This window comes from Tursiops truncatus, chromosome 15 (assembly GCF_011762595.2).
Source record: "Tursiops truncatus isolate mTurTru1 chromosome 15, mTurTru1.mat.Y, whole genome shotgun sequence".
NCBI classification, from domain to species: Eukaryota; Metazoa; Chordata; class Mammalia; order Artiodactyla; family Delphinidae; genus Tursiops; species Tursiops truncatus.
This window is the reverse complement of record NC_047048.1, coordinates 6,375,126-6,402,931: the sequence shown is the minus strand read 5'-3', so window position 1 is coordinate 6,402,931 and position 27,806 is coordinate 6,375,126. Positions and strand designations below refer to the sequence as shown.

At 43.4% G+C, this 27,806-nt stretch overlaps 1 protein-coding gene and 1 long non-coding RNA gene across 6 annotated transcripts; one reads left to right on the top strand and one right to left on the bottom strand.

Moving 5' to 3' along the window:
- Positions 1 to 731: 731 nt before the first annotated feature.
- On the bottom strand, positions 732 to 3,207 carry LOC109549219 (uncharacterized). Its single transcript, XR_002175443.3, has 2 exons — positions 2,868 to 3,207; positions 732 to 1,721 (listed from the first exon to the last, which is right to left on the bottom strand). It is a non-coding gene; the product is annotated as an uncharacterized lncRNA (long non-coding RNA).
- TRIM4 (tripartite motif containing 4) lies at positions 2,175 to 22,464 on the top strand. Of its 5 annotated transcripts, XM_019930635.3 has the most exons (7): positions 2,182 to 2,754; positions 5,042 to 5,116; positions 9,399 to 9,494; positions 10,186 to 10,416; positions 11,412 to 11,434; positions 11,701 to 11,798; positions 18,406 to 22,464. In XM_019930635.3, exons 1-7 carry the CDS (start codon positions 2,362 to 2,364, stop codon positions 18,990 to 18,992), a joined length of 1,503 nt encoding a protein of 500 aa, XP_019786194.2. In that variant the 5' UTR covers positions 2,182 to 2,361; the 3' UTR covers positions 18,993 to 22,464. The 5 variants fall into 5 exon arrangements, with proteins under 5 accessions (XP_073648012.1, XP_073648011.1, XP_073648013.1 ...); XM_073791910.1 differs by lacking the exon at positions 5,042 to 5,116 and having other exon boundaries at positions 2,181 to 2,853; XM_019930634.3 differs by lacking the exon at positions 5,042 to 5,116 and having other exon boundaries at positions 2,186 to 2,754.
- Positions 22,465 to 27,806: the final 5,342 nt, after the last annotated feature.

Below are 27,806 nucleotides of genomic sequence, written 5' to 3'. Positions count from 1 at the left end.
ATAATGGCTTTGGCACCACTGTTGAAAATCAATTGCTTGTAGATGTATGGCATTGTTTTTGTACTCTCAATTCGATTCCATTGATCTACGTGTCTATCCTTATAGCAGTACCATGTTTTGATTACTGCAGCTTTGTAATAACGTTTGAAATTGGGAAGTGTGAGTACCCCTAGTTTGTTCTTCTTTTTCAAGATTGTTTGGCCAATTGGGATCCCCTGGAATTCCATATGAATAAAATTGTAAATCAGGGAGCCTCAATATTTTCAGTAAAGAAGGATGTTCATTTCAGGAGTATGGCAGGATTGAAGACACAAAGACATTAAGGAGATATAGTTCAATACAAAGGCAGACATACAGATACAAAGACATTCACACCACAGATACTCATGGCAAACATCAGTAACTGATAAGAGCACCTCATTCTGCTTGGTCCATATTTAAGACTCAGATTCCTTCTCTCTCTCTCTTTTTTTTTTTTTTCTCTTTTGGCCGCACCGTGTGGCTTGCGAGACGTGGGATCTTAGTTCCCCCAACCAGGGACCAGGGAACGAACCCGGGTCCCCTGCAGTGGTAGCACAGAGTCCTAACCACTGGACTGCCAGGGAATACCCTCAGATTCCTTCTCAAGATAGTATTCCGATTTACAAGGAAAACGCAGCTATCTGTTGTAAACATTTAAAGACATTCTGTGGAACTTTCACCAAAACCCCAAAATAGTGATCTCAGGAACCCCCTTTCCAGATCATTTAATCATACATTCAGTGACCACTTACAGAGCATATTACAGGAGAGGTGGTATCTGATTTTGGGACACAGGAGGAATTAAAAATTTCTTTCATAAGAAAAGGACTAGAGGGAAGAATAAAAAACCAAGCACCTCAGAAACACAAGCTCAAAAATCCATTGACGAGGAACAGATAATTCCCTGAAACAGGCAAGCACACTGCTTGTTGAAAACCTCAATGGATGTGCCTTGGGATAGCAAAACGGTTGCCGTCTTCAAGTTGGGTACCAAAAAGCAATGCATCTGTGCTTCTGAATCTTAACTTAAAACACCTGATTTCCTTCCCACCACTCTCCCGGTGCTGTAAGTTTTTTCACAATGTCCTCAGAACAACTACAGCTTCAGCTCCACTCTCCAGGTACTGCTCTCACAACCTGGTGTTGACCTTCTCAGGTAGGACGGTCAGGAACTGCTCCAGCACCAGCAGATACAGGATCTGCTCCTTCCCAGCATATAGGATGACAGCCGCTCATAGCAGATCACCCAGAGCTGGCTTAGAGCATCCTTTAGCCGACAGTCCTCCTCCGCACTGAATCACCTAAAATACTGGTGGGAAGTCTCAAACCTGGGGAAGACCATCTAACCCTAGATTCTTTCCCCTAACTTAATTATTAGACCCTCTATCTGCACTGGGTGAGTGAGGCCCCTGCTCTAAGAATGGGCTTCCTCTGCCTGGTGTGTCTCTTGTGCTGGGGAAGAAAGAGAGGGAAATCAGAGTGCAGAGTGATCAGACAGCTCCCCACTAGGTCGTGGGGCTAAACACTCCCTTCCCTGGTCGCCTCGTAGAAAACTGGCTCTCCAGTTCGCCTGAATCCTCGAACTCCAGGAGAGCTTGTGGGCTTCGAGTTGGTAGGCTTCGTGTGGAGAGTCAGAAATCCTGCCTTTCTAGACCTTGGGGTTGGAGGACAAGAACGGCTTCCTCTCCTGGAGAATGAGGCTGAAAGAAAAAGGAGAGGCTTCAAGAAGAGCCAGCCTATGGGGCACGGCGCCTCCTTAACCGCACTCCAGGCCCGGCTGCACAGATGCGCCTCGTTCTTCTGGCCCTTCTGGCGCTAGGCTGCTGCCCGCCTGGAACGCCCTTCTGGGCAGCAGCTCGCCTAGGACTCCAGAGCCTAAATCTTCCGGAGCGGACGGCGAACATTGACCTCACCCCGCAAACCTGAAGGCCAGACGAAGTTAATGAGCACCCGACCGTTTTGCTTCACCAGCAGCTGCTGCAGCTGCGCAGTCGTCGCATTCCGGCGCGTCCCCCGAACTACGGACTCCTCGAGGCCTCTCTAGGCTTCTTGGGGGACTTCCGCATCTCTACTGTTCGTCCAGTTGCAGCCCGCAGTCCCGTCACGCCTAGCGCGCAGCCCTCGCGAGGAAACCCGGAGGTTCGCGGGGTTGGCGGCCTCAGTACGCGTGGGAAAGGGCCGCCGCCCGGGGGTTGCGCGGGCCCGCTGGGTGCCGAACCCCGGAAGAGGCTGCACTTTTCCCTCCCGCTGGAGGCGGTGGCCGCGGGTCCAAAGGCCACCACCCGCAGCCTGCAGACCTCTCATCCAACCACGACTCCGGCTCTGGGGCCGAGGAGCAGCATGGAGGCCGAGGACTTCCAGGAGGAGCTGATCTGCTCCATCTGCCTGGACTATTTCGAGGACCCGGTGTCCATCGAGTGCGGCCACAACTTCTGCCGCGGCTGCCTGCGCCGCAGCTGGGCGCAGAGCGGCAGCCCGGTTCCCTGCCCCGAGTGCCGGCAACCGTCGGCGCCCGCTGCGATGCGGCCCAACTGGGCCCTGGCCAGGCTGACGGAGAGGATGCGGCGCCGGCGCCTGGGCCCCGCGCCCCACGGCCTATGCGACCGCCATTGGGAGCCGCTGCGGCTCTTCTGCGAGGACGATCAGCGGCTCGTGTGCTTGGTGTGCAGGGAGTCCCAGGAGCACCAGGCCCACACCATGGCCCCCGTCGACGAGGCCTTCGCGAGCTACCGGGTGAGCCGGCCCTTACGGGGCTGCCGGTATTGCCTGGGAACGTTTACTGTTCACGTTGGAAGCATGAACCCCCATCCTATCCCCACCAGGCTCAGAAAAGTTAAGCTACTCACGGATCTCAGAGCTGGAGTTAAAACTGGGATTGGGAGGGCCGGTGCAAGGCTCAGTCATCACCGCAGAATTTTCAAGGGACTGGCTTCCGGGAGCTTCTAGTTTAAGACGGTTATCCTGAGAGGTTATACACCAGTGCTGTCCAATAGAAACAAAAATACGAGCCACATATGTTATTAAAATTTTTTCTAGTGGTAAAAAGAAACAGGTGATGTTAATTTTAATTATTTAACCCAATTATCAAAAATATCATTCAACATTGATTTTTTTTCTTAAAGCTCATTCTGTTTCCTCTTTATTGTGAAAATGAAACAAAATATAATCAGAAAATGGAGAACTCAGGTTCTTCTTACAGCTGTTCTCTGACTTGGATGGGCACAGATAGTGTGATTTCACATATACATTTTGGAGTATAGTTGCTTTACAATGTTGTGTTAGGTTTTGCTGTACAACAAAGTGAATCAGCTATACGGATACATCTGTCCCCTCTTTTTTGGATTTCTTTCCCATTTAGGTCACCACAGAGCACCGAGTAGAGTTCCCTGTGCTATACAGTAGGTTCTCATTAGTTATCTATTTTATACATAGTAGTGTACATATGTCATTTCCAATCTCTCAGTTCATCCCACCCCCCTTCCCCTCTTGGTATCCATACGTTTGTTCTCTACGTCTGTGCCTCTATTTCTGCTTCGAAAATAAGTTCATCTATACTATTTTTCTAGATTCCACATATATGCAATAATATACGATACTTATTTTTTTCTTTCTGACTTACTTCACTCTGTATGTCAGTCTCTAGGTCCATCCATGCCTCTGCAAATGGCACAATTTCGTTCCTTTTTATGGCTGAGTGATAGTCCATTGTACGTATGTACCACATCTTTGTCCGTTCCTCTGTTGATGGACATTTAGGTTGCTTCCATGCTCTGGCTGTTGTAAATAGTGCTGCAATGAACATTCAGTCAACATTGATTGATATAAAAAATTATCAATGAGATATTTTACCTTTTTTTTTTCATGATAGGTCTTTGAAATCTGTGTCACATTTACACACATCAGTTCGGACTATCCACATTTCAGGAGCTCACATGGCTAATGGATGCTGTATTGGACAGTACGGGTTTATACCTACAGATGTCATAGACAACTAATGATTTGGGGAAAACCTGGCTTGTAGGGATGAGTCTGGATTTTACTAGCTTCCTTCATCAATTGGGAAAATCACTTAATGTTTGAATTTGGAGATTATCTGTTCTGCCTTATCTTATGGGTTAAGAAGCTTCAGTCAAATAAATCGGTTTATCATATTCTGGTCCAGCCACACTGGCCTTCTTGCTTTTGTTTCAAGCCTGTTCACTCTCTACTCATACCTTCCATCCTTTAGATCCTTTTAGACTTTAGCTTGAAGACCTTCCTTGATCATCCTTTCCAGAGTAGCCCCACCCCCTTCCATTACTGACGGTGTCACTCCGGTGGTCTCCATCTGAATTGGTATCTAGTAAGTACTTGTTGAAAACATGAATTTAATGATACAAGTTAAAGTGTACTGTAAACTGTGAAATGCTGTACAGTTTTATCAGCTGATTACAAACAGGAAACAGATGCAAAGTTAGACTAGGAAGCGTACATTTGTTTTTTTATTCAGTAACCTTTATCGGTGCTTCCTGTATGCTAGTCATTGTTCTAGAATCTGGACGTAAATTGATGAGAAAGACATGGGCCTTGTCTTGTATAGGGCATAAGCATGTAGTCCTGTAATTTCAGTGTGTGTGAGAGTTATTGACGTTTGTACCAACACACAGAAGGTCTGAGGTTAGAGTGATCAGACAGGAGTGAGGATCGCCTTCACAGAGGAGTGGAACATGAGTCCACTCTTGACGGATGAGTACAGCAAGGTAGGGGAGAGGATGTTCAGGCCAAGGGAACAGCATATTCAGTAGTGTGGCAACATGGAATAGCATGTGATAAATAAGAAGACCAGAGGTCGCTCTGTGCTTCAGGAGGGTAGCGCATGGCAGGGAGGATGGTGGGAGTTGAGGCTGAAGACAGAGGCAGGGTTCATGTTGTGGGGGATCTTGTTGACCATACTGAGAAGACTGAGCTTTCTCTTCCAGGGAATGGGGATCATTGAAGGATTTTAAGGCAGAAGATGACATGATCAGTTCTTTTGTTTTAGAAAGTTCATTGTGGCATCCACGGGGATGAATGGAGAAGACCAATTGGGCTGCTGTTGCACTACTTCAAGCAAGAGGTAGTAAGGGCCTGAATTAGTGCAGGGCAGGGGTGATGGAGAAGAGGAGGGCATGGAGTTATGATGAGCTGGAGCTGAATGACATTGTGACTAATGGGAACTGATGGGTCGGGGAGAGAGAGGAGTCTAGGACGGCAGTCTGGATATCTGGTGCTTATTTGGGACATGTTGAGAGTAAAGTAACTGTGACAGGAAGTCCAAGGAAGAGGGACAAGAGGCAGGGGGCATAGGAAGCTAGAAACACAGTATTTTAGATTAGAATCATCAGCCTCCCCTTGAAGTCTTAGAAGAAGTAAGCTGATTAGATTTTCCGGGAGGGACCACATAAAAGGTAAAAAAAAAAGAGGGGCATGAAGAGAAGCTTGGGAAACACCAATGCTTAAAGTTCCTTAAGCCAGCAAAAGAGATTGAAAGGACCCATCAGAGAAATGGAAGAGAAAATATATGGGACTTCCCTGGCGATCTAGTGGTTAAGACTCCGTGCTTCCACTGAAGGGGGCGTGGGTTCGATCTCTGGTCTGGGAACTAAGATCCCTCATGCTACACTGCACGGCCGAAAAAAAAAACCCAAAAGACCCCCCCAAAAAAATTTATGGGGGAGGGCTGAGGCAAGTGTAAGTGGTTAGGTATGAAAGGGGAAAATAACCCTTAAAGCTTCAACCTCTGGCAGTAATCATAATATTAATGGTAGCTATCAGGTGTTGATTACTTATGCATCACTGACAGTTCTAAGCATTTTTCGTATAGTAATTTTTAAATTTCCATAGCAGCCCTGTTGGATGGATTCTGTTTTCCCCATTTTGTAGATGAGGCAGCTGAGGCCCAGAGATGTGAGACCACTTACCCAAGGTCACAGAAGCTAGGAAGTGGCTAAGCTTGGACTGAGTTCCTCTAATTCCTATAGCCCATGTCACTTGTCACTCTGCTACAGCTAATCTAACTGAAGACTAATCGGAAGAGGTGGGATTTCAGGATTAAACAAAAACGGGCCAACAGGTAGGGAGTGGGTGAGAGTAACGCTGGGGAGGGTTGAATGTCATGAGGTTGACTGGCCAGGTGTTCCGGAGTCAGGTCATTAGGCACAATTGCCCGTTGTCTGTCTTTTTCTGCACCCTCCTCTGCTTCATCGCTGCTCAGTTTATCCATCTCCACACCACCCCAAGCTAGCTAGAAAAACATTAAGTTGCTCTTGGGTGGAGCAATTCTGTTTCCACCATCCTATTGCAAGCACATACTCAGGTGGCTGCACTGTGACTTAAAAGTTTGGAGTTCCCTAAATCCATGGAAAATATCCCCCCATCCTATGCCCACACCTGAGCCCTGCAGACGGTGTGCTAGATGCTTTCTCTGAGGATCTGAGCCCCTGAGTACTGCATCCGGGAAACCTGCTTTGATGAATTCCTAGTCCACTCTGCTCACCCTCTTGGGCCCCACCAGTGGCTCAGGATACACCTGGAAGCACTTTTAAGCAATACTACCCCCAACCCCTGTGAGTGTTTGATTCAGTTGGTGGGGCCCTTGGCATCAGCATTGTTTAAAAATTCACTAGGTGATTCTAGTGTAAAGATAGGATAGAGGACCATGGACCTACGTCTTAGTATCTTCACAGAGGGAATCTCAAAAAAATCTTTCAGAGCAGAAGTTGTCTTTAATGGAGTCATTGGTGGTCGGAGAGAAAAAGAGAACAGAGAAAGAGAATAGCGTCCTAAGCTTCAGGGAGCAAACTCTGCCTGGAAGAGGCTTCCAGGCACAGCTCTTCTTTCCCTCAAGCCAATGTTTAGTCTGTGACTCTGGGAGCTAATCCCTTCATTGCTATTAACTCATTTAACAGATACTCAGTATTTCTTGAACCACCTGTTTTGTGTCACTTGCTGTACTACAGTACCAGACTCAGCACTGGGCAGACAGTGGTGAAAAGACCATGGGGCTTACAGTCTGGCTGGGGTGGGGGGTGAGAGGCACACCACGGACAAGTAAATGACCGCAGATAATGATATGTGCTGTGAAAGAAAGATAGTGCTGTGCCAGAGAAGCGAGACGGGCTTTAATAAGGGAACACGGTAGCCTCTGAGGAGATGACATTTCAGTTGAGACTTGATGGATGAGGAATCAGCCATCTGAGGAACTGTGGGAAGAACATCCCAGGCAGCGGATAGCAAATTCAAAGACCGTGAGGCTGGGAAGAGCAGGACCTGTCAATGGAACTGAAAGACCTGTACACCTGGAGCATCACGAGCAAGGGGGAAAGCAGCACGAGCTGGGAGATGCAGACAAGAGGGGGGTTATGTTGGACCGCAAGGTGTTTGAATTTTCTTAGTGATGCGGGAAACCAATGGAGAATCTTAAGCAGGGGACTGACATGATCTGACTGGTCTTTAGAAGATTATGCTGGCTTCTCTGTGGACGCTGGATAAGAGAAGGACAAGATTGGAAGTAGGGAGCCCAGTCATGAGGTTATTGTAGTTGTGTAGACAGGAGGTGGCTTGAACTAGGAGGTGACTGGGGACGGCAGATAGGCAGATTTGATATGTATTTTGGAGGTAGACCTCCCTGCTTGGATTGGATACAGAGGTTACAGTGACTGAAATTCACAGAACCTAAGTGCTGGGATGGTGTTTAAGAAAGACCATCTAGTCTAGTTGTCTTCATCTTCTAGGTAAGGCAGCTGTGGCCCAGAAAATTGTGAGGTTGACTTGACCACAGATCCATGGCTAGTTTGTGAAGGTCTAGACTGAAACTCAGACCTGATTTGAAGTTTCATGTCGTTTGAACTACATGATCACAAGTCAGCAAATGTCTTCATGGTACAAATGTCTGCTCTTTTATTATAGTTTTATATACACACAATTGTCTGATGTTAAATGAAGAGAGTGATTTTTAAACTTTGGTACGTCTACCCAGCTTTGAAATGCTTGTGTTGCCGTCCTGCCACTTCGTGGCAGTCTCTGTTATTGCAAGGAAGAAGTTTTCTACTCCCAGAACGTTACCAAGTTTACTCAGGGGACCACTATAAGAGCCCAACTGTGGCAAGATACAAAAAAGCTTAGGTAATGAAACAGGAAAATTCATACATACTGGAAATTGTTAAGGGCTTTTAAAAACTGAAAAGTTCTATTTCAAATATATTTGAAAGCTTAAAGAAAAATCTTCGTCACATTCAAAGGAGCTATTTATCTCATGACAGCCTTCACACGTACATCAGATTTGACAGTGATTTGTGCGTGTCTCTAACCTGTCTGCCTCTGTCTCTAAGGTCATCCCTGAGATTCTGCTGTTAGGTGCTTCCCCTCTGCAGCCCACTGTGTTCCTTCTGATCGACTCAATTTTTTTAATAGCTTATTTGTTTTTTTCTAATTATAAAAAGAATATGTGCCTCTTGTAGAAATTCAAACAAAACAGATTTATAAAATTTCTAGTCCTCCCCCTCCAACTTTCAAGCCATTCCTATTCCCCAGAGATAAGCAGTGTTAATACTACTTAGGTATATACCCTTCCGGATTTTCCCTCTGTTCAGATACAAACGCACACACTTGCACAGACACATGTATATTTGTTCTTTTCAAAACGGAATTATATAGAGAGCTACCTGAAATTGATGTAGAGTATCAATATACCATAATTTAATGATTTCACATTGATGGGTAGTGAATAATGCTGCAGTTAACATTCCTATACATATTATTTTTGCTAGTGTTTTTTTGTTGGATATTATTAGAAATAGGATTATGCATATTTTAAATTTCGTTAAATCCTTCCAGTTGCTCTTCAAAAAGATGGGACCTTTACTCTCCTACTATTATGGTGCCAGAGGCCTTTTCCCTTGCCAGGACTAGGCATTTATTAATCTTCTAACAATTTTAAATTTTTGTCTATTTAATAGGCATACTCTATATTGTATTATGATGATTTTAGAACAGAATAATTCTTTTTTTTTTTTTTTTTTTTGCGGTATGCGGGCCTCTCACTGTTGTGGCCTCTCCCGTTGTGGAGCACAGGCTCTGGACGCGCAGGCTCAGCGGCCATGGCTTACGGGCCCAGCCGCTCCGCGGCATGTCGGATCTTCCCGGACCGGGGCACGAACCCGTGTCCCCTGCATCGGCAGGCGGACTCTCAACAACAGCGCCACCAGGGAAGCCCCAGAATAATTCTTATGCATTAGCCTGTAGTCATCTTCAGCATTTTCTCAATCTCATCCCCTGTTTGAATTAGGTGACTTTTAGCTCTTGAACAAGGAAGATGCTGGGAGAGATGATTTCTTACTTATGCATGTTTCTGCTGACAGGAAAAACTTCTGAAGACTCAACATAGTCTGACAGCCAAGATGAATAAAGCCATGCATTTACAGGACATGGAAGTGAAGAATGCTGCAGAGTGGAAGGTAAGAGCAGAAGTTGGTTGGGTATTTCTTGCCCTTGAGTCCTTTCAGTCTGAGGCCGCTCAAGGGCATTCGCTGGGAAGAGCTTGTGGATCTCACCAGTTGTTAGGCCCCTTTCACATAAGGTGATAGAACAGGAAGAATCTACCTCTACTGACCTGTGTCTTTGGGCAACATGAGTTCTACACACTTCATCCTCATATCTCAAGGGTAGTGTTCCTTTCTTTCCTGCTTTCTCCCTAGGTTGGCTTCCTACATTGGAGTTGATTTGGGTCTGTGGCACTGTGGAAAGCAAATGGACTTTGCTTCCAGAGATGCTAGTCTAGTTGGGAGGCATGATGTGGGCGCACATGTGCACATCTAAGATTTAACTAAATGGTAGGTGATCTGAGGGCTAAATTAAATAATAGATGTGCAAGTGCATTTTAGTTTAAAAAGTGTACAAACAAGGCATTGCTATCATAGCAGAGACTCAGATGTTACAAAGAATGAACTAATACTATATAGACTAGTACAAAGATATCAAGTAGGTGTAAAGAAAGGAGTAGGGGAAATTTGTAGGGGCTGGGCAGGAACTTTTCTGGAGGAGGTGATTTGGATGGAAGGATCATGGGTTGTTAGGGAGTCATGTGCAAGGAATTTAGGAGGAAGGACCAGGCAGAACAAGGACTGAGCTAGTCCCCTGTGGCTATAGGAGAAGATGAAGAATAAGCGAACGAGAGTCAGTGCGGAGTTTGCAAAGCTGCACGTCTTCCTGGCTGAAGAAGAGCAATTGTTTCTTAAGAGACTGAGCCAAGAAGAAGAAGAGACAAAGAAGAAACAGAATGAGAACACATTAAGGCTCAATCAAATGATCACTTCCATGAAGAAGCTCATCTTCGAGGTGGGGGAGAAGAGCCAGAGCTCCACCCTGGAGCTGCTCCAGGTGAGACCGGCAGGGAAGGGCGTAGTCTTTGTCTTTACAGAGTTGTTATTTAACATCCGTAACTGAACTCCCTCTTGCCTTTAGAACTGAATGTCCTTCCTGGTGAGTGGGTTTAGTAGAAGACTAAAGTGTTTTCTCTGTGTTGCTGTTGTGTTATTATTTTTATTATACAATTAAAGAGTCAAAAATTCATCTTTCAAAGGAAATTAATGTGAAATTTAGGCCTGATGAGCTCAGGTAATATGAGATACTTAGATTCCAAGAACTGTCTAGAACTTTTACAATTTGACTGAGCAGTGAAGTTCCAATTTCATATCTAAAGATATACTATAGCAGAATCTTTGAAATAACACATTTCTTTTGTATATGGATTCTTTCATTTAGTGTAATGATTCTGAGGTTCATTCATGTTGTAGCATATATTAGTATTGTATTTGCATCCCTTTTTTAAATTCCAGAATAGTATTCCATTGTAGAATATGCCACATTTTTATATCTGTTCACCAGTTGATGGACATTTGGGTTGTTACCACCTTTTGGTTATTAGGAAGGATGCTGCTTTAACATTTGTCTGTCATTCTTTGTGTGGACATATGTTTTCATTTCTCTCTGTGCTAGGCTGTATGCTATATTTATATTCAACTTTTAAAGAAACTGCCTTTTCCCATTTTATATTCCCACCACATCCTCACTAACATTTGTCTGTGATTGAAAGAGTGTAGACGGAGAAGTAAGCAAAAAGCCAGGAGAGAGCTAATGTCATAGTGCCAAAGGAGAAAGAGGAGGGCTTCAAGGAAAGGATTGGTCAACATTGTGAAATAGTTCAGAGGGGTCACATGAAACAAAGACTACATTGTGTTAATGCATTGGGTTTGACAGCATGAGAGCATATGTGACGTTAATAAAAGCAACTGACAGAAAAATACCTGCTCACAAAGTTGAGTAACAGATCTCTAGGGGAAGGTACGTAACTTATTTCTTTCTTCTCTTCACAGAATCCAAAAGATGTGTTGACCAGGTACAAAATCTTGCCTTCTTATGGGGGCTTGAGGAGAATGGTAAAGATACAGGCCAAGCAGAGGGGAAATGAGGCCTGGGCTCCATAGATCAGTGTGGACGTTGACGTGAGGCGGTTGTCGGGGAGGAGTTCCACTGTTCACTTTTGCCAGGAGGAGTGGGAGAGAAGTAGTCTGAGCTTTGGGATTTGAACCTTCAGTTGGGAGTTGGGGGTCTTGGGTGTCCTAGTTGTCTCCTAAGCAGAGCAGCCTTCTGCACTTCTCTTAGGTGTGAGAACCAGGATGTGAACTATTCCTTTGAAGTTCTAAAGGTGAAGACTGTGTGCCGGCTACCAATGATGAAGGAAATGCTGAAGCGATTTCAAGGTGAGCAGAATTTCTGGGAGTTGGAGCTCAGAGAATGAACGAGAGAAGTCTGGAAAGGAAAGAGAAAACAGAGCATGCAGCTGACAGGAGGGCCAGGAAAATGGTAATAAGTACTTAGGAATAAATGGATATATGCTTCATTCAAGAAACATCCATTTAACACATACTGTGTGTTATAAGGTACTTGTGATACAAAAAGAAAAAGACCTATTTGCTTACAAATTGGAGAGACAGATACGTATCACTTTACTGTAATACAGTGGGATCCAGTGTTTATCAGTGGTATGAATAAAATACTGCAAAACTACAGAGGAAGACCTCTGTTGGGGGTGAAGTGGGAAAGTTTTCACAGCAGAGGTGATGACAGTTGTTTGGGAATTTGAAGGATGAGTATCAGTTTGCCAAGTGGAAAATGAGGGAATCCTGTTCCAGGCAGAGGCGGCAGCATGAGCTAAGGTGTGGAGAAAATGGAGGAGAGGGTATCTGATGTGACTCAACCATAAGGTGCGTATGGGGAAAGGCAGGAACTGAGCTTGAGAAGATGAGTGTAGGAAAGACTGAAGATAAACTTATTAGATCTCCAGGGAAGTACCAAGGCATGTACGTGATGTAAAGGTATGCACTCAATTCCCATGCGCATGTACCTGAGTAAGCATCATGTTGTGGATGTCTACTTCCAGCTAAAATGCAGCAACAGGGCCTGGATTTACTCCTGAAACTTAGTTGACCAAAAAAAAACCAAAGCAAACCCAAAACAGACAATACATAAAGCAGCAGTTTTTAAAACACTGGACCTCAGGCAGTGAAGGCCAGTGATCCATGGGAAATGTGAAACAAATGAGGTGCGCTCTATGATGGCCCCAGCCTACAGCCTTGAGAGAGTTTCCAGCCCACCTCAGAGAGGGTAACAGAGGTGGAGCCAGGTGGGCTTCCTGAGTTGAGGAGTGGAGCTGAGAGTCCAGGGAGAACAAAGCACTGAGCGTTTACAGAGCACTGGACAGAGTACTGGAGAGGAGAGAGCTGGACAGAGAGAGAACCCAGGTGATCTACAGAGACACGCCGTGAACATTCAGCAGAATGCTGATCAGTACATGCTTGTGAAGAACTAACCGAGTTTGAGGAAGGAAATTTCCAAAATGAGTAGAAGAAACAGTTCCTGGTGCTCACACAGGGCCAGGAACAATGCCTGTTCCTACCAGCCTCTGGAAAACTCTTAATTTGTGGGGTACTGGGTAGAGTACTCAGGAAAATCTTGCCTCATTAGTGGGGAATAATTAACCCTACACTGAGCACTGCTTTGGACCCACTTTACAAATCATGAAATAAGACCCAAAAGGATGAAATTATTTCCAAGTAACTGCATCCCAGAACAAAGCTCAACAAGATGGATAGGAATTTAAAAAATGAGTACCCAACAATGTAAGACCACAATGCCTGGCATCCAATCAAAGTTTACTAGGCAGGCAAAAAGATAGGAAAACATGACCCATGATGAGGAGAATAATCAATTGAAACTGATCCAGGATTTACCTTGACGCTAGAATAAGCATAGAAGAACATTAATACAGTTATTGTAGCTATTTTGTAAAGAGGCATATGGGGACATGGAAGATATAAAAAAATCTCAGACAAACTTCTAGAGATGAAAACTACTGTAACTGAGATGAAGAACAAGCTGGTTGGGGTTAATGGGTCATTGCAGAAGAAAAGCTTAGTGAGCTTGAAAAGATAGAGCAGTGGAAACTATGCAGAATGAAACACAGAGAAAAAAACTTAAAAAATGAAAATAGCATCAGTGAGCTGTGGGTCATTTTCATGCAGCCTTGTGTCTGGTCACTGGTACCCCTCAGGGAGAGGAGTGGGATGGGGATTAGACAGAAAAAACATTTGAAGAAATAATGACCGACAACTTCCCAAAGTTGATGGAAACTATAAGTACACAGATCCAAGAAACTCAGCAAATCCTAAGCATGATGAAAACTACACCAAAACCAGTGATAAAGAGAAAATTTTAAATGCAGCAAGTTGAAAAGGACATGTTACAGTGGAACAAAGATAAAGATGACATCACATTACTCATTGAAAGCAATGCAAGTGAACAAAATCTTTAAAGGAATGAAAGAAAATAACTGTTAACCCAGACTTTTATTCCTGGCAAAAATACCCTTCAAAAACAAAGTGAAACAAAGATGTTTGCTGATATCCAAAACCAGAAAGAGTTTATCAGACCAACACTGCAAGAAATGTTAGAGGAAGTCCTTTAAGCAGAAGGAAAATGATACCAGATGGAAGTCAGATCTACACAAAGGAGTAAAACATTTTCTGAAATGGTAATGACATAAAGAAATATGTACTTCTGTCATTACTTAAATCTCATTAAAAGGTAATAGGGATGGCTAATTTATGTGTTAATTTGACTGGGGCACAAGGTGCCCAGATATTTGGTCAAACATTATTTCAGGTGTTGTTGTGACAGTAAGAGTGTTTTGGGATGAGATTAATATTTAAATCAGGAAACTTGGGCTTCCCCGGTGGCACAGTGGTTGAGAGTCCTCCTGCTGATGCAGGGGACACGGGTTCGTGCCCCGGTCTGGGAGGATCCCACATGCCGTGGAGCGGCTGGGCCCGTGAGCCATGGCCGCTGAGCCTGCGCGTCCGGAGCCTGTCCTCCGCAACGGGAGAGGCCACAACAGTGAGAGGCCCGCGTACTGCAAAAAAAAAAAACCCCAGGAAACTTGAGTAAAGCAGATTGCTCTCCATAATGCTGGTGGGCCTAATCTAATCAGTTGCAGTCCTGAATAGAACAAAAGGCTGACTTTTCACCCTGAACAAGAGGGAATTCTACAGCAGACTGCCTTAGGACTCCATCTGCGGCTTTGGTTCTTCCTGCCTTGTGGCCTTTGAACTGGAACATCACTTTTCCCTGGGTTGTAAGCCTTCTGTCACACACAGTGGATTTGGACTTGCCAGTCACCATAATCACATGAAACAATTCCTTATAATCTCTTTCTCTATACACGTACATCTTATTGGTTCTATTTCTCTGGAGAACCCTGACAAATACAGTAATTGACTGTTTAAACAGACAGAAAAGAACATATTATAGAGTTTATAACGTATTTACAAGTAAAATGCACAACAATAGTAGCATGAACGTTGGGAGGGGAGAAATAGAAGTATACCATTACATAGTTCTTTGTTTTAAAGTATTTGTTTATTTGGCTGTGTCGGGTCTTAGTGCGGTGTGCAGGCGCTTCATTGAGGCGAGCGGGCTTCTCTCTAGTTGTGGTGCGTGGGCTCTAGAGCACGTGGGCTCAGTAGTTGCAGTGCACGGGCTTAGTTGCCCTGTGGCATGTGGGATCTTAGTTCCCCGACCAGGGATCGAACCCATGTTCCCTGCATTGGAAGGTGGATTCTTAACCACTGGACCACCAGGTAAGTCCGTATTATACAATTCTTATATGTGAAGTGGTATAATATGTCTTGAAGGTAGGCTGTTAAGTTAAAGGTATATATTATAAACCTTATGGCAATCACTAAGATAAAAGAGTTGTAACTAATAAGTCAACAAAGGAGATGAAGTGGAATCATAAGAATACTTGGTTAATCAGAAAGAAGGCAAAAAAAGAGGAAAAAAGAATAGGACAAATAGAAAACATAACAAGATGATAGACACAAACCTAATCATATTAATAATCATATTAAGTATAAATGGTCCTAATCAGAAGGGAGAGACTGGTTGGATTGGATAAAAAAACGCAAGACTCAACTATATGCTGCAAGGAACGCACATTAAATATAAAGACCCATATATGTTAAAAGTAAAACAATGGAAAAAGCTATACCATGCTAACGTTAGTCAAAGGAAATCTGGAATGGTTATATTAATATCAAGAAGATTTCAGAGCAAGGACTATTACCAGAGATAAAGTCAAGTGCTAATGATTAAGGAGTCGTTTTATCAGGAGGACATAACAGTTCTAAACATTTATACACCTAATAACAGAGCTTCAAAATATATTAAGCAAAAATAAATAGAGCTGCCAGGAGAAACAGGCAAATCCACAATTATAGCTGGAATTTTCAGTACCTTTTAAAAATAATTTTTAGAACAAGTAGGCAGAAAATCAGTAAGGATATAGTAGACTGAATAACACTATGAATTTGAATAGCAGTGTCAACCAACTTGACCACCCTGTTATTTACAGAATACTGCCCCAAACAAAAACAGAGTACATATTCTTTTTGACTGTACATGGAACATTTTCTAAGGTAGAACAGGGTGGGCCATGAGACATATCTCAGTATTCAAAAGGATTCAAGCCATACAAAGTGTGTTCTCTGACCCCAATGCATTTGAGTTCGAAATCAGTTAAAAAAAAAAAATCCTTGGAAGTTCCCCAAATGTTAGGAAACTAAATGACACACTTCTCAATAACCCGTGAATTAAAGGTGAAATCAAAAGGGAAGTAGAGAGTGTTGATACTTTGAACTGAATGAAAAGGAAAACACAACATTTCAGAATTTGTGGGATACAGCTAAAGCGACACAGGGAAATGTATAGCACTAATCACCTATCTTATAAAAGAAGAAAGTTCTTAAATCAGTGACATCTGTATCTACCTTAAGACACTAGAAAAAGAAGAGCAAATAAAGCCCCCCAAAACGGAAGAATGGAAATAATAAAAATCAGAGCATAAATCATTGGAATAGAATACAGAAAACAAAAGAAATGTTAGTGGAACCAAAAGCTCTTTCTTTGAGAATATCAATTTTATTGAGATACTTTAAGCAGAATGACCAGCTACATCACTAGTATTAAGAATGAGAGAGAAAAAAAAAAAAAAAAAAAAAAGAATGAGAGAGGCATCATCACTACAAATTCCGTAGATATTAAAAGGATAATAAGGGAATATTACAACTTTATGCTGATATGTCAGACAACATAGATGAAATGGACAAAGTCCTTAAAAGACTCAAATGACTAAAGCTGACTCGAGAAAATATAGATAACTGGAATAACCTTATTTCTATTAAAGAAATTCGTGTTAGAAACCTTTCCAAATGGCTTCACTGGTGATTTCACCAAACATTTAAAAAATATTTATTCTACGTAAACTCTTAACAAAAAATTGAAGAGACTATTCCCAGTTTGTTCTATGAGGCCTGCATTACCATGATAGTAAAATCAGACAAAGACATTATAAGAGAAGAGAACAATAGATCAGTGTCCCTCATGAACATAGAAAAATTCTAAAGAAAATTTTAGCAAATTGAATTCAACAATGTATAATACATCACAACCAAATGGGGTTTATTGTAGAAAAGCAGGTTTGGTTTAACATTTGAAAGTCAATATAATTCACGACGTTAGCAAATTAAAAAAAGGAAAACTATTTGATCACCTAGTAGTTGCAGAAAAAGTCCTTGTCAAAATCTAACATTCAGGACTTGAGGACACGGGGAGGGGGAAGGGTAAGCTGGGATGAAGTGAGGGAGTGGCATGGACATATATACTCTACCAAACGTAAAATAGATAGCTAGTGGGAAGCAGCCGCATAGCACAGGGAGATCAGCTCAGTGCTTTGTGACCACCTAGAGGGGTGGGAGGGAGACGCAAGAGGGAGGGGATATGGGGATATATGTATATGTATAGCTGATTCACTTTGTTATACAGCAGCAACTAACACAACATTGTAAAGCAATTATACTCCAATGATGATGCTAAATAAAAAAAGAATCTAACATTCATTTCTGATTAAAAAAACAAAAGAAAACACAACTCTCAGCAAACTAAAGAGACATGGAGAGTCTGGGAGGGAAGAGAAGTTGGAGACAGGCCAGGGAGGAAGTTGTAGACACAGTTACAGTGAAAGATGCAGAAGGTCCGAGTGAAGACAATGGCGATGGGAAAGGAGAGGAAGAAAAGAACCTGAGTGATATTTCAGAGGTAGAATTGATAGGACTTGGTGATTAATTAGCCACCGAGGGTCAGAGGGAAAGAAGAATCAAATAACCTTAAGATTTCCAAGTGTGAGTGTTTGGGTGGAGCTAATATTATTAGACCTTAGAGAACATAGAAAACAAGAAGTCTGCATGTGAGGGAGGATTAGTCTCAAGAGTGGAAGGGGACTTGGGATGCTCTGAATTCGGTTTTGAGTTACCTGCTGGAGGCTTGCAGAGATGCCCAGTGAACAGCTGGAATCAGTAAAGAGATACCTTGTTAATGATGATATCTGTGTGTTCCTGTACAAAGAACCAGCCAGTCGACAGCTTTGGTTCTGGTCCTGATTCAACAAGGCAGTATTTGTTACTGTTTCTCCAAATTTTATGCTGGTGAAGACTTGGGGCCATGAAATAATGGGCTCCCCATTTTCTAGATCATAGTCTTTGAAAGCAGAAGGGGAATGAAGATTTCAGGTTACTAACACACACTATGGCCTGTTAGTCCCAGCTGACGGTCAGTTGAAGGACAATGAGTCGTCTTATCCCTAACAGTATGTGATAGGAGAAGAATGGCACTGAAGCTGGAACAGACGGGTGTTTCTGGAGGAGGGTTGGTGGTAAGCTCTTGCATTACTGATCTCAGCTCTCATTTTCTCTGCAGTGGCTGTAAATCTAGCTGAGGACACTGCTTATCCCAAACTTGTCTTCTCCCAGGAAGGGAGATACGTGAAAAATGGAGAATCAGCCAGTTCTTGGCCACTGTTTTCTACTGCGTGGAGCTACTTTACTGGATGGAGGAATCCTCAGAGGACCACAGACTTTGTGGAGAGATTTCAGCACTTACCCTGCGTTTTGGGAAAAAACGTTTTCACTTCAGGGAAACATTACTGGGAAGTTGAGCACCAAGGTAGCCTGGAGGTTGCTGTGGGGTTGTGTCGGGAGGACATCATGGGGATTACTGGTGGTTCAGCAATGTCCCCCCGCATGGGAATCTGGGCTCTTTGTTGGAGTTCTGCTGGCTATTGGCCCCTGACAGACATCTCTGTGAGGCCTACCAAGCTAGAGCCAGCTCTTCACCGGGTGGGAGTTTTCCTAGATCACAGGGCTGGGGAAATCTCATTCTACAGTGCTGCGGATGGAGAACACCTGTACACTTTTTCCTGTCCTTCCATCTCACGTCTCCGGCCGTTTTTTTGGTTGAGTCCATCAGCATCTCTAGTCATCCCACCAGCAACTGGCGGGAAATGAGGCTGTTCTTCTCCTGCCCAAGAATCTTTGCCTTGTGCCCCAGCCCAGGGACATACATCCCTTGGCCCTCATCTTTGACTTCATATATAAATCCATCCTGGGTGGTCCCTCAATTCTGTCCATTCAGATTCCAACTTCACATTTTGTTCAGCCCCCCTGGACATCATGTGCGTAGACAGATGTGGGAGACCCTGCTGGGTATCTCTCCAGTAGCCACTTGGCCCACTTTCTCTCCTTCTCCTCTGGTTCTTCCTAAATGCACTGCTCAGGATGTGCCCTCCACATGCCTCAGGGAGACACAGGCCCATAGGAGGGGCTTCTGGCCAGTGAGGCGGGGTGAGAAATTCTCCAAGGTGCCTCTGAGGAAAGTTTTTTAGCTTTTTAGAAAGAGATGTTTGGGAAGACACAGCCCCTCTCCTGATGTTAGTAGGTATACTGGAACTGAGAGGAGCACAGTAACCGTGGAAAAAGGAGGAGAAATGTGGTCTTTGTTGGCATCATGAAATGGTCGGAATTTCCCTAATCATGAATTTCTTGTTATATGAGATTATTGCTTCTTTATTGTATAAGGCAGTCTAGTTGCCTTCTGGTCACTTGCAGGCTGAAGTATATCCTAACCGGTGCTCTAGGCGCATAGCTTGGACATCTCACAGTACAGGCCTGTCTCACTTTTCTTCCTGAAATTTGACCGCTTTATAGAATCCCTTTCTGTTTAGTCATGTAATTCCTCTTCTTTCCAGTAAGTACTGATATTCCTCACTTCTTGGATTGGAAAATTGAGGCAGTCTTCCCCTGCTCTGCCCGTGTTGTTACTCTTCACCTGACCGTGTCTCTGCCCTCAAGGGTTCATTATGCTCTCCATTCGTCAGAGTCGTGTACTGTGTGCACAAGGTTATTAACGTCATCCTGACAATGTTGGGAAACCCTTGTTAAGTATTTACACTGTGCTAGCCTCTTCTCATAATGCTCCCACGTGACTCTTGCAACAGAGATGGAAATGAGATGGAAATTAAAATCCTGTCTTTACAAAAGAAAAAACAAACCTTGAGATTAATTTGCTCAGTCCTGCCCAGCTGTCAAATGGGCATGTTGGGATTGAATCTAGATCTGAGAGGAAAGTCCTGGTCTTTGCTACTCTACGTTCACCTTACGCTCACCTACATGAGCACTTACTGAATGCTGATTGTGGTCTCCAACGCCTTTGTTTCAGGTGTTTATTTTGTTACATGTTTTTACCCTGTGTGAGTGTCCTCCTCTCTTTACCTTCCTGCGCTAGATTGTATGCACTCAGAGGTTTGTGACTGTTACTGGAGAGTTATTTGAAAAATAATGAATGTTTCTCTCTGGTTATAAAATCACGTACTTATTATAGAAACTTTGGAACATATAAAAAGCGTGAAGAAAATTAAAGTTATTGATAATCCCACCACCACTAACATTTTAATGTGTCTCCTCCCAGACTTGCAATAGGCTTTCTGGCAGCTTCTTACAAAACTTCCAGTACCCTCCCTAATCCCTCCTCCCCTTCCTGTGTCCCAGCCCATCCTGGCTTGTCTTCCTTTGCAGCTGGAGCAATCGCCCTCATTCAGTGATTTCTGCTGAGTTCTCCTTAACTCTCCAAGATCCTTGCTGTTATGAGTTGAATGAATTCTGTCCTCCAGAGAAAAAGATATGTTGAAGTCCTAGCTGTGAATGTGACCTTATCTGGAAATTAACATGAGGCCATTAGGGTGGGACCTAATCCAATATCACTAGTATCCTTAGAGGGAATTTTGTACACACACACATACACTTACATACACAGAAATGCCATGTGAGGACACAGAGGGAAGACGGCTATGGGAGAGGCTGGAGTTATGCTGTCACAAGCCAATGAATGCCTGGGGCTGCTAGATGCTGGAAAAGGCAAAGAAGAATCCTCCCCTAGAAGCTTCTGAGGGATCATGGCCCTGCAAACACCCTCATTTCAGACTTCTGGCCTCCAGAACTGTGAGACAGTAAATTTCTGTTGTTTTAAGCCACCCAGTTTGTGGAACTTAGGAATTTAACACACTTGCCCATCAGGACTTCCTTCAGTACTGTGAAATAATATTCATATTTTATGGCAAGACAAGAAAAATTTAAACATAAAAAAATTTTCTCTGCCCATTGGTCTGTGTCCCTGCACTGTGCATCGTGTGTCTGCATTATGCATCGACCAAACCTCCCCCATCAGCAGAAATACCTGCTCAACCATAAAGAGCAGCATTCTCCCAGCATCAACAGGACAGCTCCCTCGAAGATAACATTCCTTCTTGATAAGGGGTCACATGGTGCTTAGATCCGATGTAAACTGTCATTAATATGTCATTTGATGTACAGCCCGCATCTCAAAAAACTTGTATAACTGTGCCTTGACTTCTAATGGGTGGAACGGTTCTCAGAGCTTTCTCAGATACTCTTCCTGGATTATAATCCTCAAATTTGGCTCGAATAAAATTTTCCATTTCCTTCTTAGATCGATTAGTTTTTTGTCGACAATACCTACATTGTTAATTTCCAGTCCTTGGGAAACTCATTAGTACCTTTCCTCCACTCTTCTTTCTGGGCTGTTGAACCAGGTTGGTTGGTTCTGCTGCAAAGACTTGTTCTCTGACTTCGAGTAGGCTCTTTGGGCTGCTTGGTAAACAAGCTTGGTCTTAAATTCCTTTTTACATCTTCTGATGGCAGTGATTCCAGACCTTTTCCTCTTTTCTCAAAGAAAAGGCCTTTATAAGCCTCCCTTTATACTACTATAACGGAGGTAAAACTTTGCCTCTGCTTATCTGAGGTTTTCAGCTGGGACTCTAACGAAAAGAAAGATTAACAAGAAAAAGTTTAACACATGCAACACATCATGCAGGAGAAACATAAAATGAATACTAACTCAAAGCCTTGGCTTAGAATTCTGGCTTTCATAGTATCTTCGACAAAGAACAATAAAATTGTGGAGAGATGATAGGACAAAGGTAAGCAGTTTTAGTCTTGCAAGGGTGGCAGACTGTGCGAGGGTAACTCTATGTGTGGAAACAAACGGGTCAGTGTGTGTTTGCAGATTCTTCTGGCACTGCCTCTGGGCTGCGTCTGTCTCCGGTAAAAGAAGAATTTATATCCTGCCTTTAGGGTTTCTGGGTTTGCTGCCTCTTAATTGCCTTCAGCTCAAAATGATTTTTATGTCAAAGAGGCATATTTTGGGGTGACACATTCTGGTTTCCATCACTACTTATTATTGCAAAGAACTTGCATCTTTTACTGAGAAAAAATTTTTTCTCTTCTACCCATCTGATTAACAATTTTTTGCCTCTATTTTGGGTCTTGATATTGGACTGTCTCTCATCTCTTCAGGTATGGAATGGGACCCAGTTGTTGTATTGGTTAAAAATAAACTCTTCTGATGCTTCTGATGTACAAACAGGATTGAGAATAAATGTGTCCCAGTCAGTTTCCTATTTTACTTAGTTTCTCTGAGCCTTTACTCTGTTAGTGTGTTATATGACTCTTTCGGAGGGGTATTTATTCACCATTTCTTAAGTTCATTTCACCGCAGAAACTTTATTTTTTATTGAAGTATAGTTGATTTACAATGTTTTACAATGATTTACAATTTACAATGATTTACAATTTACTGCTGTACAGCAAAGTGATTCATGTATTTATGTACACATACATACACATATATGTGTGTGTATATACATATATATAATGTATGTGTGTGTGTATATATATATATATACATTCTCTCTCTTTTTTAAATATTCTTTTCCATTATGGTTTATCATAGGCTACTGAACACAGCCCTCTACCGCAGGAACTTTAGCTCTGGGAGCAGCACTGAAGACCCCCCAGAAGATAGTTTGGCAACCACTGTTTAGCCTGCACTTTCTTGAGGTGATCTTGGCCACCTCAGATTTCAATCTAGCTTGCACCGTACATGCATGGGTGCTGTAAGCCACCCACACTGTGTGGCCCTGGATAAGTTTCTGCTAAAGTCTTTTCCCCTGGATTGGGACTTCCCTGGTGGTCCAGTGACTAAGACTCTGCTCCCAATGCAGGGGGCCTGGGTTTGATCCCTGGTCAGGGAACTAGATCCTACGTGCTGCAACTGAAACAGGAGGGAAGGGGGCAGGGCACGACCTTTAAAAGAATGACATAACCTGAGGACATGACATAAACTGATTAGAACCAAATAGGTCCAAGATGGCAGATGAGTCGACTTCCGCTAGACTTTGAGCCTCATGGTAGCACATCAGCATGCTAAATGACACACCCACAGGTGCCATGACAGTTCCAAGGCTGACCATGAGTAACTGGGCGCTGGCCCAATTCCTGGAAATCCCCACCCCTTCCCCAAAATAGCTGGGATGCCCCTCCCACTCATTAGCCTATGAAATTACCCACCCCTATAAAAACTGACAACCCCATACCCTGGTGCCGCTCTTGACTTCTGAGATGGCCCACACTCTGTCTGTGGAGTGTGTTTCTCTCTAAATGGATCCACTTTTTTTTTTTGCGGTACGCGGGCCCCTCACTGTTGTGGCCTCTCCCGTTGCGGAGCACAGGCTCCGGACGCGGAGGCTCAGCGACCATGGCTCACGGGCCCAACCGCTCCGCGGCATGTGGGATCTTCCTGGACCGGGGCACGAACCTGTGTCCCCTGCATCGGCAGGCGGACTCTCAACCACTGCGCCAGCAGGGAGGCCCGATGCTTCCTTACTTTAAAACTTTCTAAGAACTCACATTCTACTTTGAATAAAATTTACTAGACCTTGCTTTCCTCCTTTCCCTTCCTAACCCTAACCTTCCCTTCCCTCCCTCCCTTCTTTCTCTTTCTTCTCTTCCTTCCTCCTCCATCCCCCTCCTTTCTTTCTTTATTCCATCTTCCTTCCTTCTTCCCTTCCTTTCTCCCTCTCTCTCTCCCCCTCGCCTGCCTCATGCTTATATCCATCATGGCTTCTCCTACTTTGCTCTTCATTGCACCTACTGTCATACTAGCTTCCTTTCAGCTGCTTAATTACATCAAGAATTTTCTCAGCTTAAGGATTTTGCACGTCTTTGACGTCTCTGGACTTCTTTTCACTTTCAATTTCCTGGATAACCCTTACCTCAATTTAGAGATCTTAGCTTAGTTGCCGTTTTTTAAAAGAGGCTTTCCCTTATGACCTGGTTTACTGCAGTGACCTCCCTGTTTTACTCTAGCATAGTAAATAATTCTTCATCATAGTTTAGCAGTGGACATGCATTGTTTTGTCTGTCATGCACTCCTTCCCTATTTCTGCTAAAGTCACCCCTTCACAACCACACTTTCTTTCTAATATTACGCCATTCCAAATCCATTCCAAATCCATGTTTTTCCTTTTTCTAAAAGTATTTATTTATTTTGGCTGCACCGGGTCTTAGTTGTGGCATGTGGATTTAGTTACGGCACGCATGTGGGATCTAGTTCCCCGACGAGGGCTCGAACCCGGGCTCCCTGCATTGGGAGCGTGGAGTCTTATCCACTGGACCACCAGGGAAGGTCCCCCAAATCCATGTTTTTCTTATTCTATCACCACCCTCCCTCTCCAACCCCTGCAAGAGATGGGCACGTGTCCTAGGGAAGTCTGTCCTTTCACTGCAGGCTTTGGCACACAGTGATTGCTCCAAGGTGTGGCCACAGGGCTAAACTGTTGAACAGATTTCTTCCCTGGAGTTTTCGCAACTGGGGGTGGAGGAGTATTAGATTTCAAGCCAAAAGTATGGCATCAGAGCTTCCAGCTGTATGGGTACCCTGCATCTAAAAATGCCTGAGAGAATGAGATCAAAACAGAGACCCAAGCCAAGATGAGAGATGGAAAAAGAAGGCATTGACATGATTCAAGTAACTGGCTCTAGCTGGTTCTGAGATTAGTTCTACCCTAGCCATTGCTGTGATTCCACACCCTTCCCTTAAGATAGCATAAGTTTTGTTTTAATGTCATTGGCATTTGAAGAGTATTGCTTAATACAAATTATTAACCCAATATAGTATATTTGTTTATTTATCTGTTCCATCTCTAGGTCCCCCTGGGGGAAGGGACCATGCTTGCTTGTCACTGTACACAATGCAGTGCTTGGAACTTAACAGATGATCATCAAATATTGGTCAAATAAATTAATGCATTATATAAATGCCATAACTGCTTTAACTAGAGGGATATCATATTCTGGCAAGACTGAGAGCACCAAGTAAATCATTAGAAATTTTGTTTTGTTTTGTTTGTTGTACGTGGGGCCCTCACTGTTGTGGCCTCTCCGATTGCGGAGCACAGGCTCCGGACGCGCAGGCTCAGCGGCCATGGTTCACGGGCCTAGCCGCTCCGCGGCATGTGGGATCTTCCCGGACCAGGGCATGAACCCATGTCCCCTGCATCGGAGGCGGACTCTCAACCACTGCGCCACCAGGGAAGCCCTAGACAGAAGTTTTGAGGAAAGTGATGATACACTGAATCTACTCAAAGAATAAACAACAAGATAAACTCAGTGAAATAAGACATTTTAGTATCTGAGTTGAGATAGAGAGCAAAGAAGAGCTCAATAGATCCTTTAATGGAGAAGAGAGCAGGGCATAAGACTTGAGATGGGAGTAAATAAGGAGGAGATGTATAGATACATCACTTTCTTTTCTTACTTCTGTATCTGAAGTCTTTGGACATGTTCTATGAATGTAGTCTATAAAATTGGAGTATGACCAACAGCGAGGGTGGGAAGTACTAGTGGTAATCGCCTGCCTCCATTCCTTGACTTTTTTCCTATGATATGGCACAGAGGGAAACCTCCACAGGCTCCCGTGGGCAATAGAGACTATATCTTTCTCAGATTGTCTTCTCCAAAGGGTTGGAGGGAAAGGGGCAAGAGTGATCTGGGTTCCAGGATGAAAAACAAGCCAGGGACTCTAGGAATTGTTTCTCTCCATGGCTAATTGGCCCTTGGAGAAGATATTCCCATGTTACCTTCAGAGCCACAGTCCTCAAAATATCTCAGCCCCCTGACCCCTACAAACAAACTTCCAGCAAAGCCCTTTGGGAATGCTTATCTCATGCACAATGCAAGTCTAACTGGCATCTTGAGTATAGTTTCCAGAAGAGATTCAGGATGTGTCCTTTGGGTGGGAATCCCTGATGCCATATATTTAGTGTCCCCAGTTTGCCTCAGCTGACATAGGTCCTCTGGGTTGAGGGGTGTTTCATTTCTCACAGATGATGCCCTCTTCCTTCATGATTGGCTCCTGTCAGGCCAAGCTTTTCCTCATTCTAGCCCCTATGATTCCTGCTGAGGAAACATTCATGCAGTCAGGAAGGGGCTTATTCTATTTTTTTTTTTTTTTTTTTTTTGTGGTACGCGGGCCTCTCACTGTTGTGGCCTCTCCCGTTGCGGAGCACAGGCTCCGGACGCGCAGGCTCAGCGGCCATGGCTCACAGGCCCAGCCGCTCCGCGGCATGTGGGATCTTCCCGGACCGGGGCACGAACCCGTGTCCCCTGCATCGGCAGGCAGACTCTCAACCACTGCGCCACCAGGGAAGCCCAGGAAGGGGCTTATTCTAAAAACACCAGTGCTAGAGCCAAATTCTTATTTTATTAAAATGGGAAAGGAAGTGTAAAGCTAAGAAGAGAGTGCCTTGAGTGATCCAATGGAGCATAAAATCCAAAACAGATTTTCTTTTGACTCTGGACTCATTGATGATTAAGCTGGCTCACACCTTTTGATTGCAAATTTATAGTAATCAAAAACGTGTGATACTGGCATATATATGGATGTATAGAGCAATGAAACAGAATAGAGACCCCGAAAAATACTGTCACATATATGGTCAGATAATTATCATCAAGGATACTAAGATCATTCAGTGGGGAAAGGACAGTCTTTTCAGTAACTGTGCTGTGAAAACTGGATATCCACATGCAAAAGAATAAGGTTGGACCCTTACCTTACACTATGCAAAACATTAAGTGAAAATGTATCAAAAACCTAAATGTAAGAGCTAAAACTATTAAACTCTTAGAAGAAAACATAAAGGGAAAGCTTCATGATAAGAGGTTAATACCCAGACTATATAAAGCATGACTACAATTCAAAGGCAACCACAATAAAATAATCCAATTAAAAAATGGGCAAAGGACTTGCATAGACATTTTTCGAAAAAGTTATACAAATGGTCAAGAAGCACATGAAAAGATGCTCAACCTCACTAGTTATCTGGGGTATGATTTAAGAAAAATCATCTCAAATTGGATTAAAGCCTTGAAAGTAAAACCTGAAACCATTAAACTCCTGGAAGAAAACATAAGAGATAAGCTCCTTGACATCAGTCTTGACAATATTTTTTGGATATGACACCAAAAGCAAAAACAACAAAAGCAAAAAGAAACAAGTGGGACCGCAAACTAAAAAGCAGAGATTTTCACAGCAAGGGAAACCATCAAAAAATGTAAAATCAACCTAGAAAATGGGAGAAATATTTGCAAATCATATATCTGATGTGGGCTTAATATCCAAAATATATCAGAAAGTCACACAACTCAATAGCAAAAACACAGATTAAAAATTGGGCAGAGGAACTGAATAGACATTTTTCCAAAGAAGATACACAAATGGCCAACAGGAATATAAAAATGTGTTCAACATCCTTAATCATCAGGGAAATGCAAATCAAAACCACAATGAGATATCACCTCACACCTGGTAGAATGGCTCTTATCAAAAAGAAAAAAGGGACTTCCCTGGTGGTACGGTGGTTAACAGTCTCCCTGCCAATGCAGGGGACACGGGTTTGAGCCCTG

Bases quoted from the DNA above. Each gene is read 5' to 3' on its own strand.
- TRIM4 (XM_073791910.1), top strand. From the start codon at position 2,362: ATGGAGGCCGAGGACTTCCAGGAGGAGCTGATCTGCTCCATCTGCCTG. The intron at 9,495-10,185 runs GTAAGAGCAGAA...CTGTGGCTATAG, and splicing joins AGAATGCTGCAGAGTGGAAG to GAGAAGATGAAGAATAAGCG. The intron at 10,417-11,411 runs GTGAGACCGGCA...TTCTCTTCACAG, and splicing joins CCACCCTGGAGCTGCTCCAG to AATCCAAAAGATGTGTTGAC.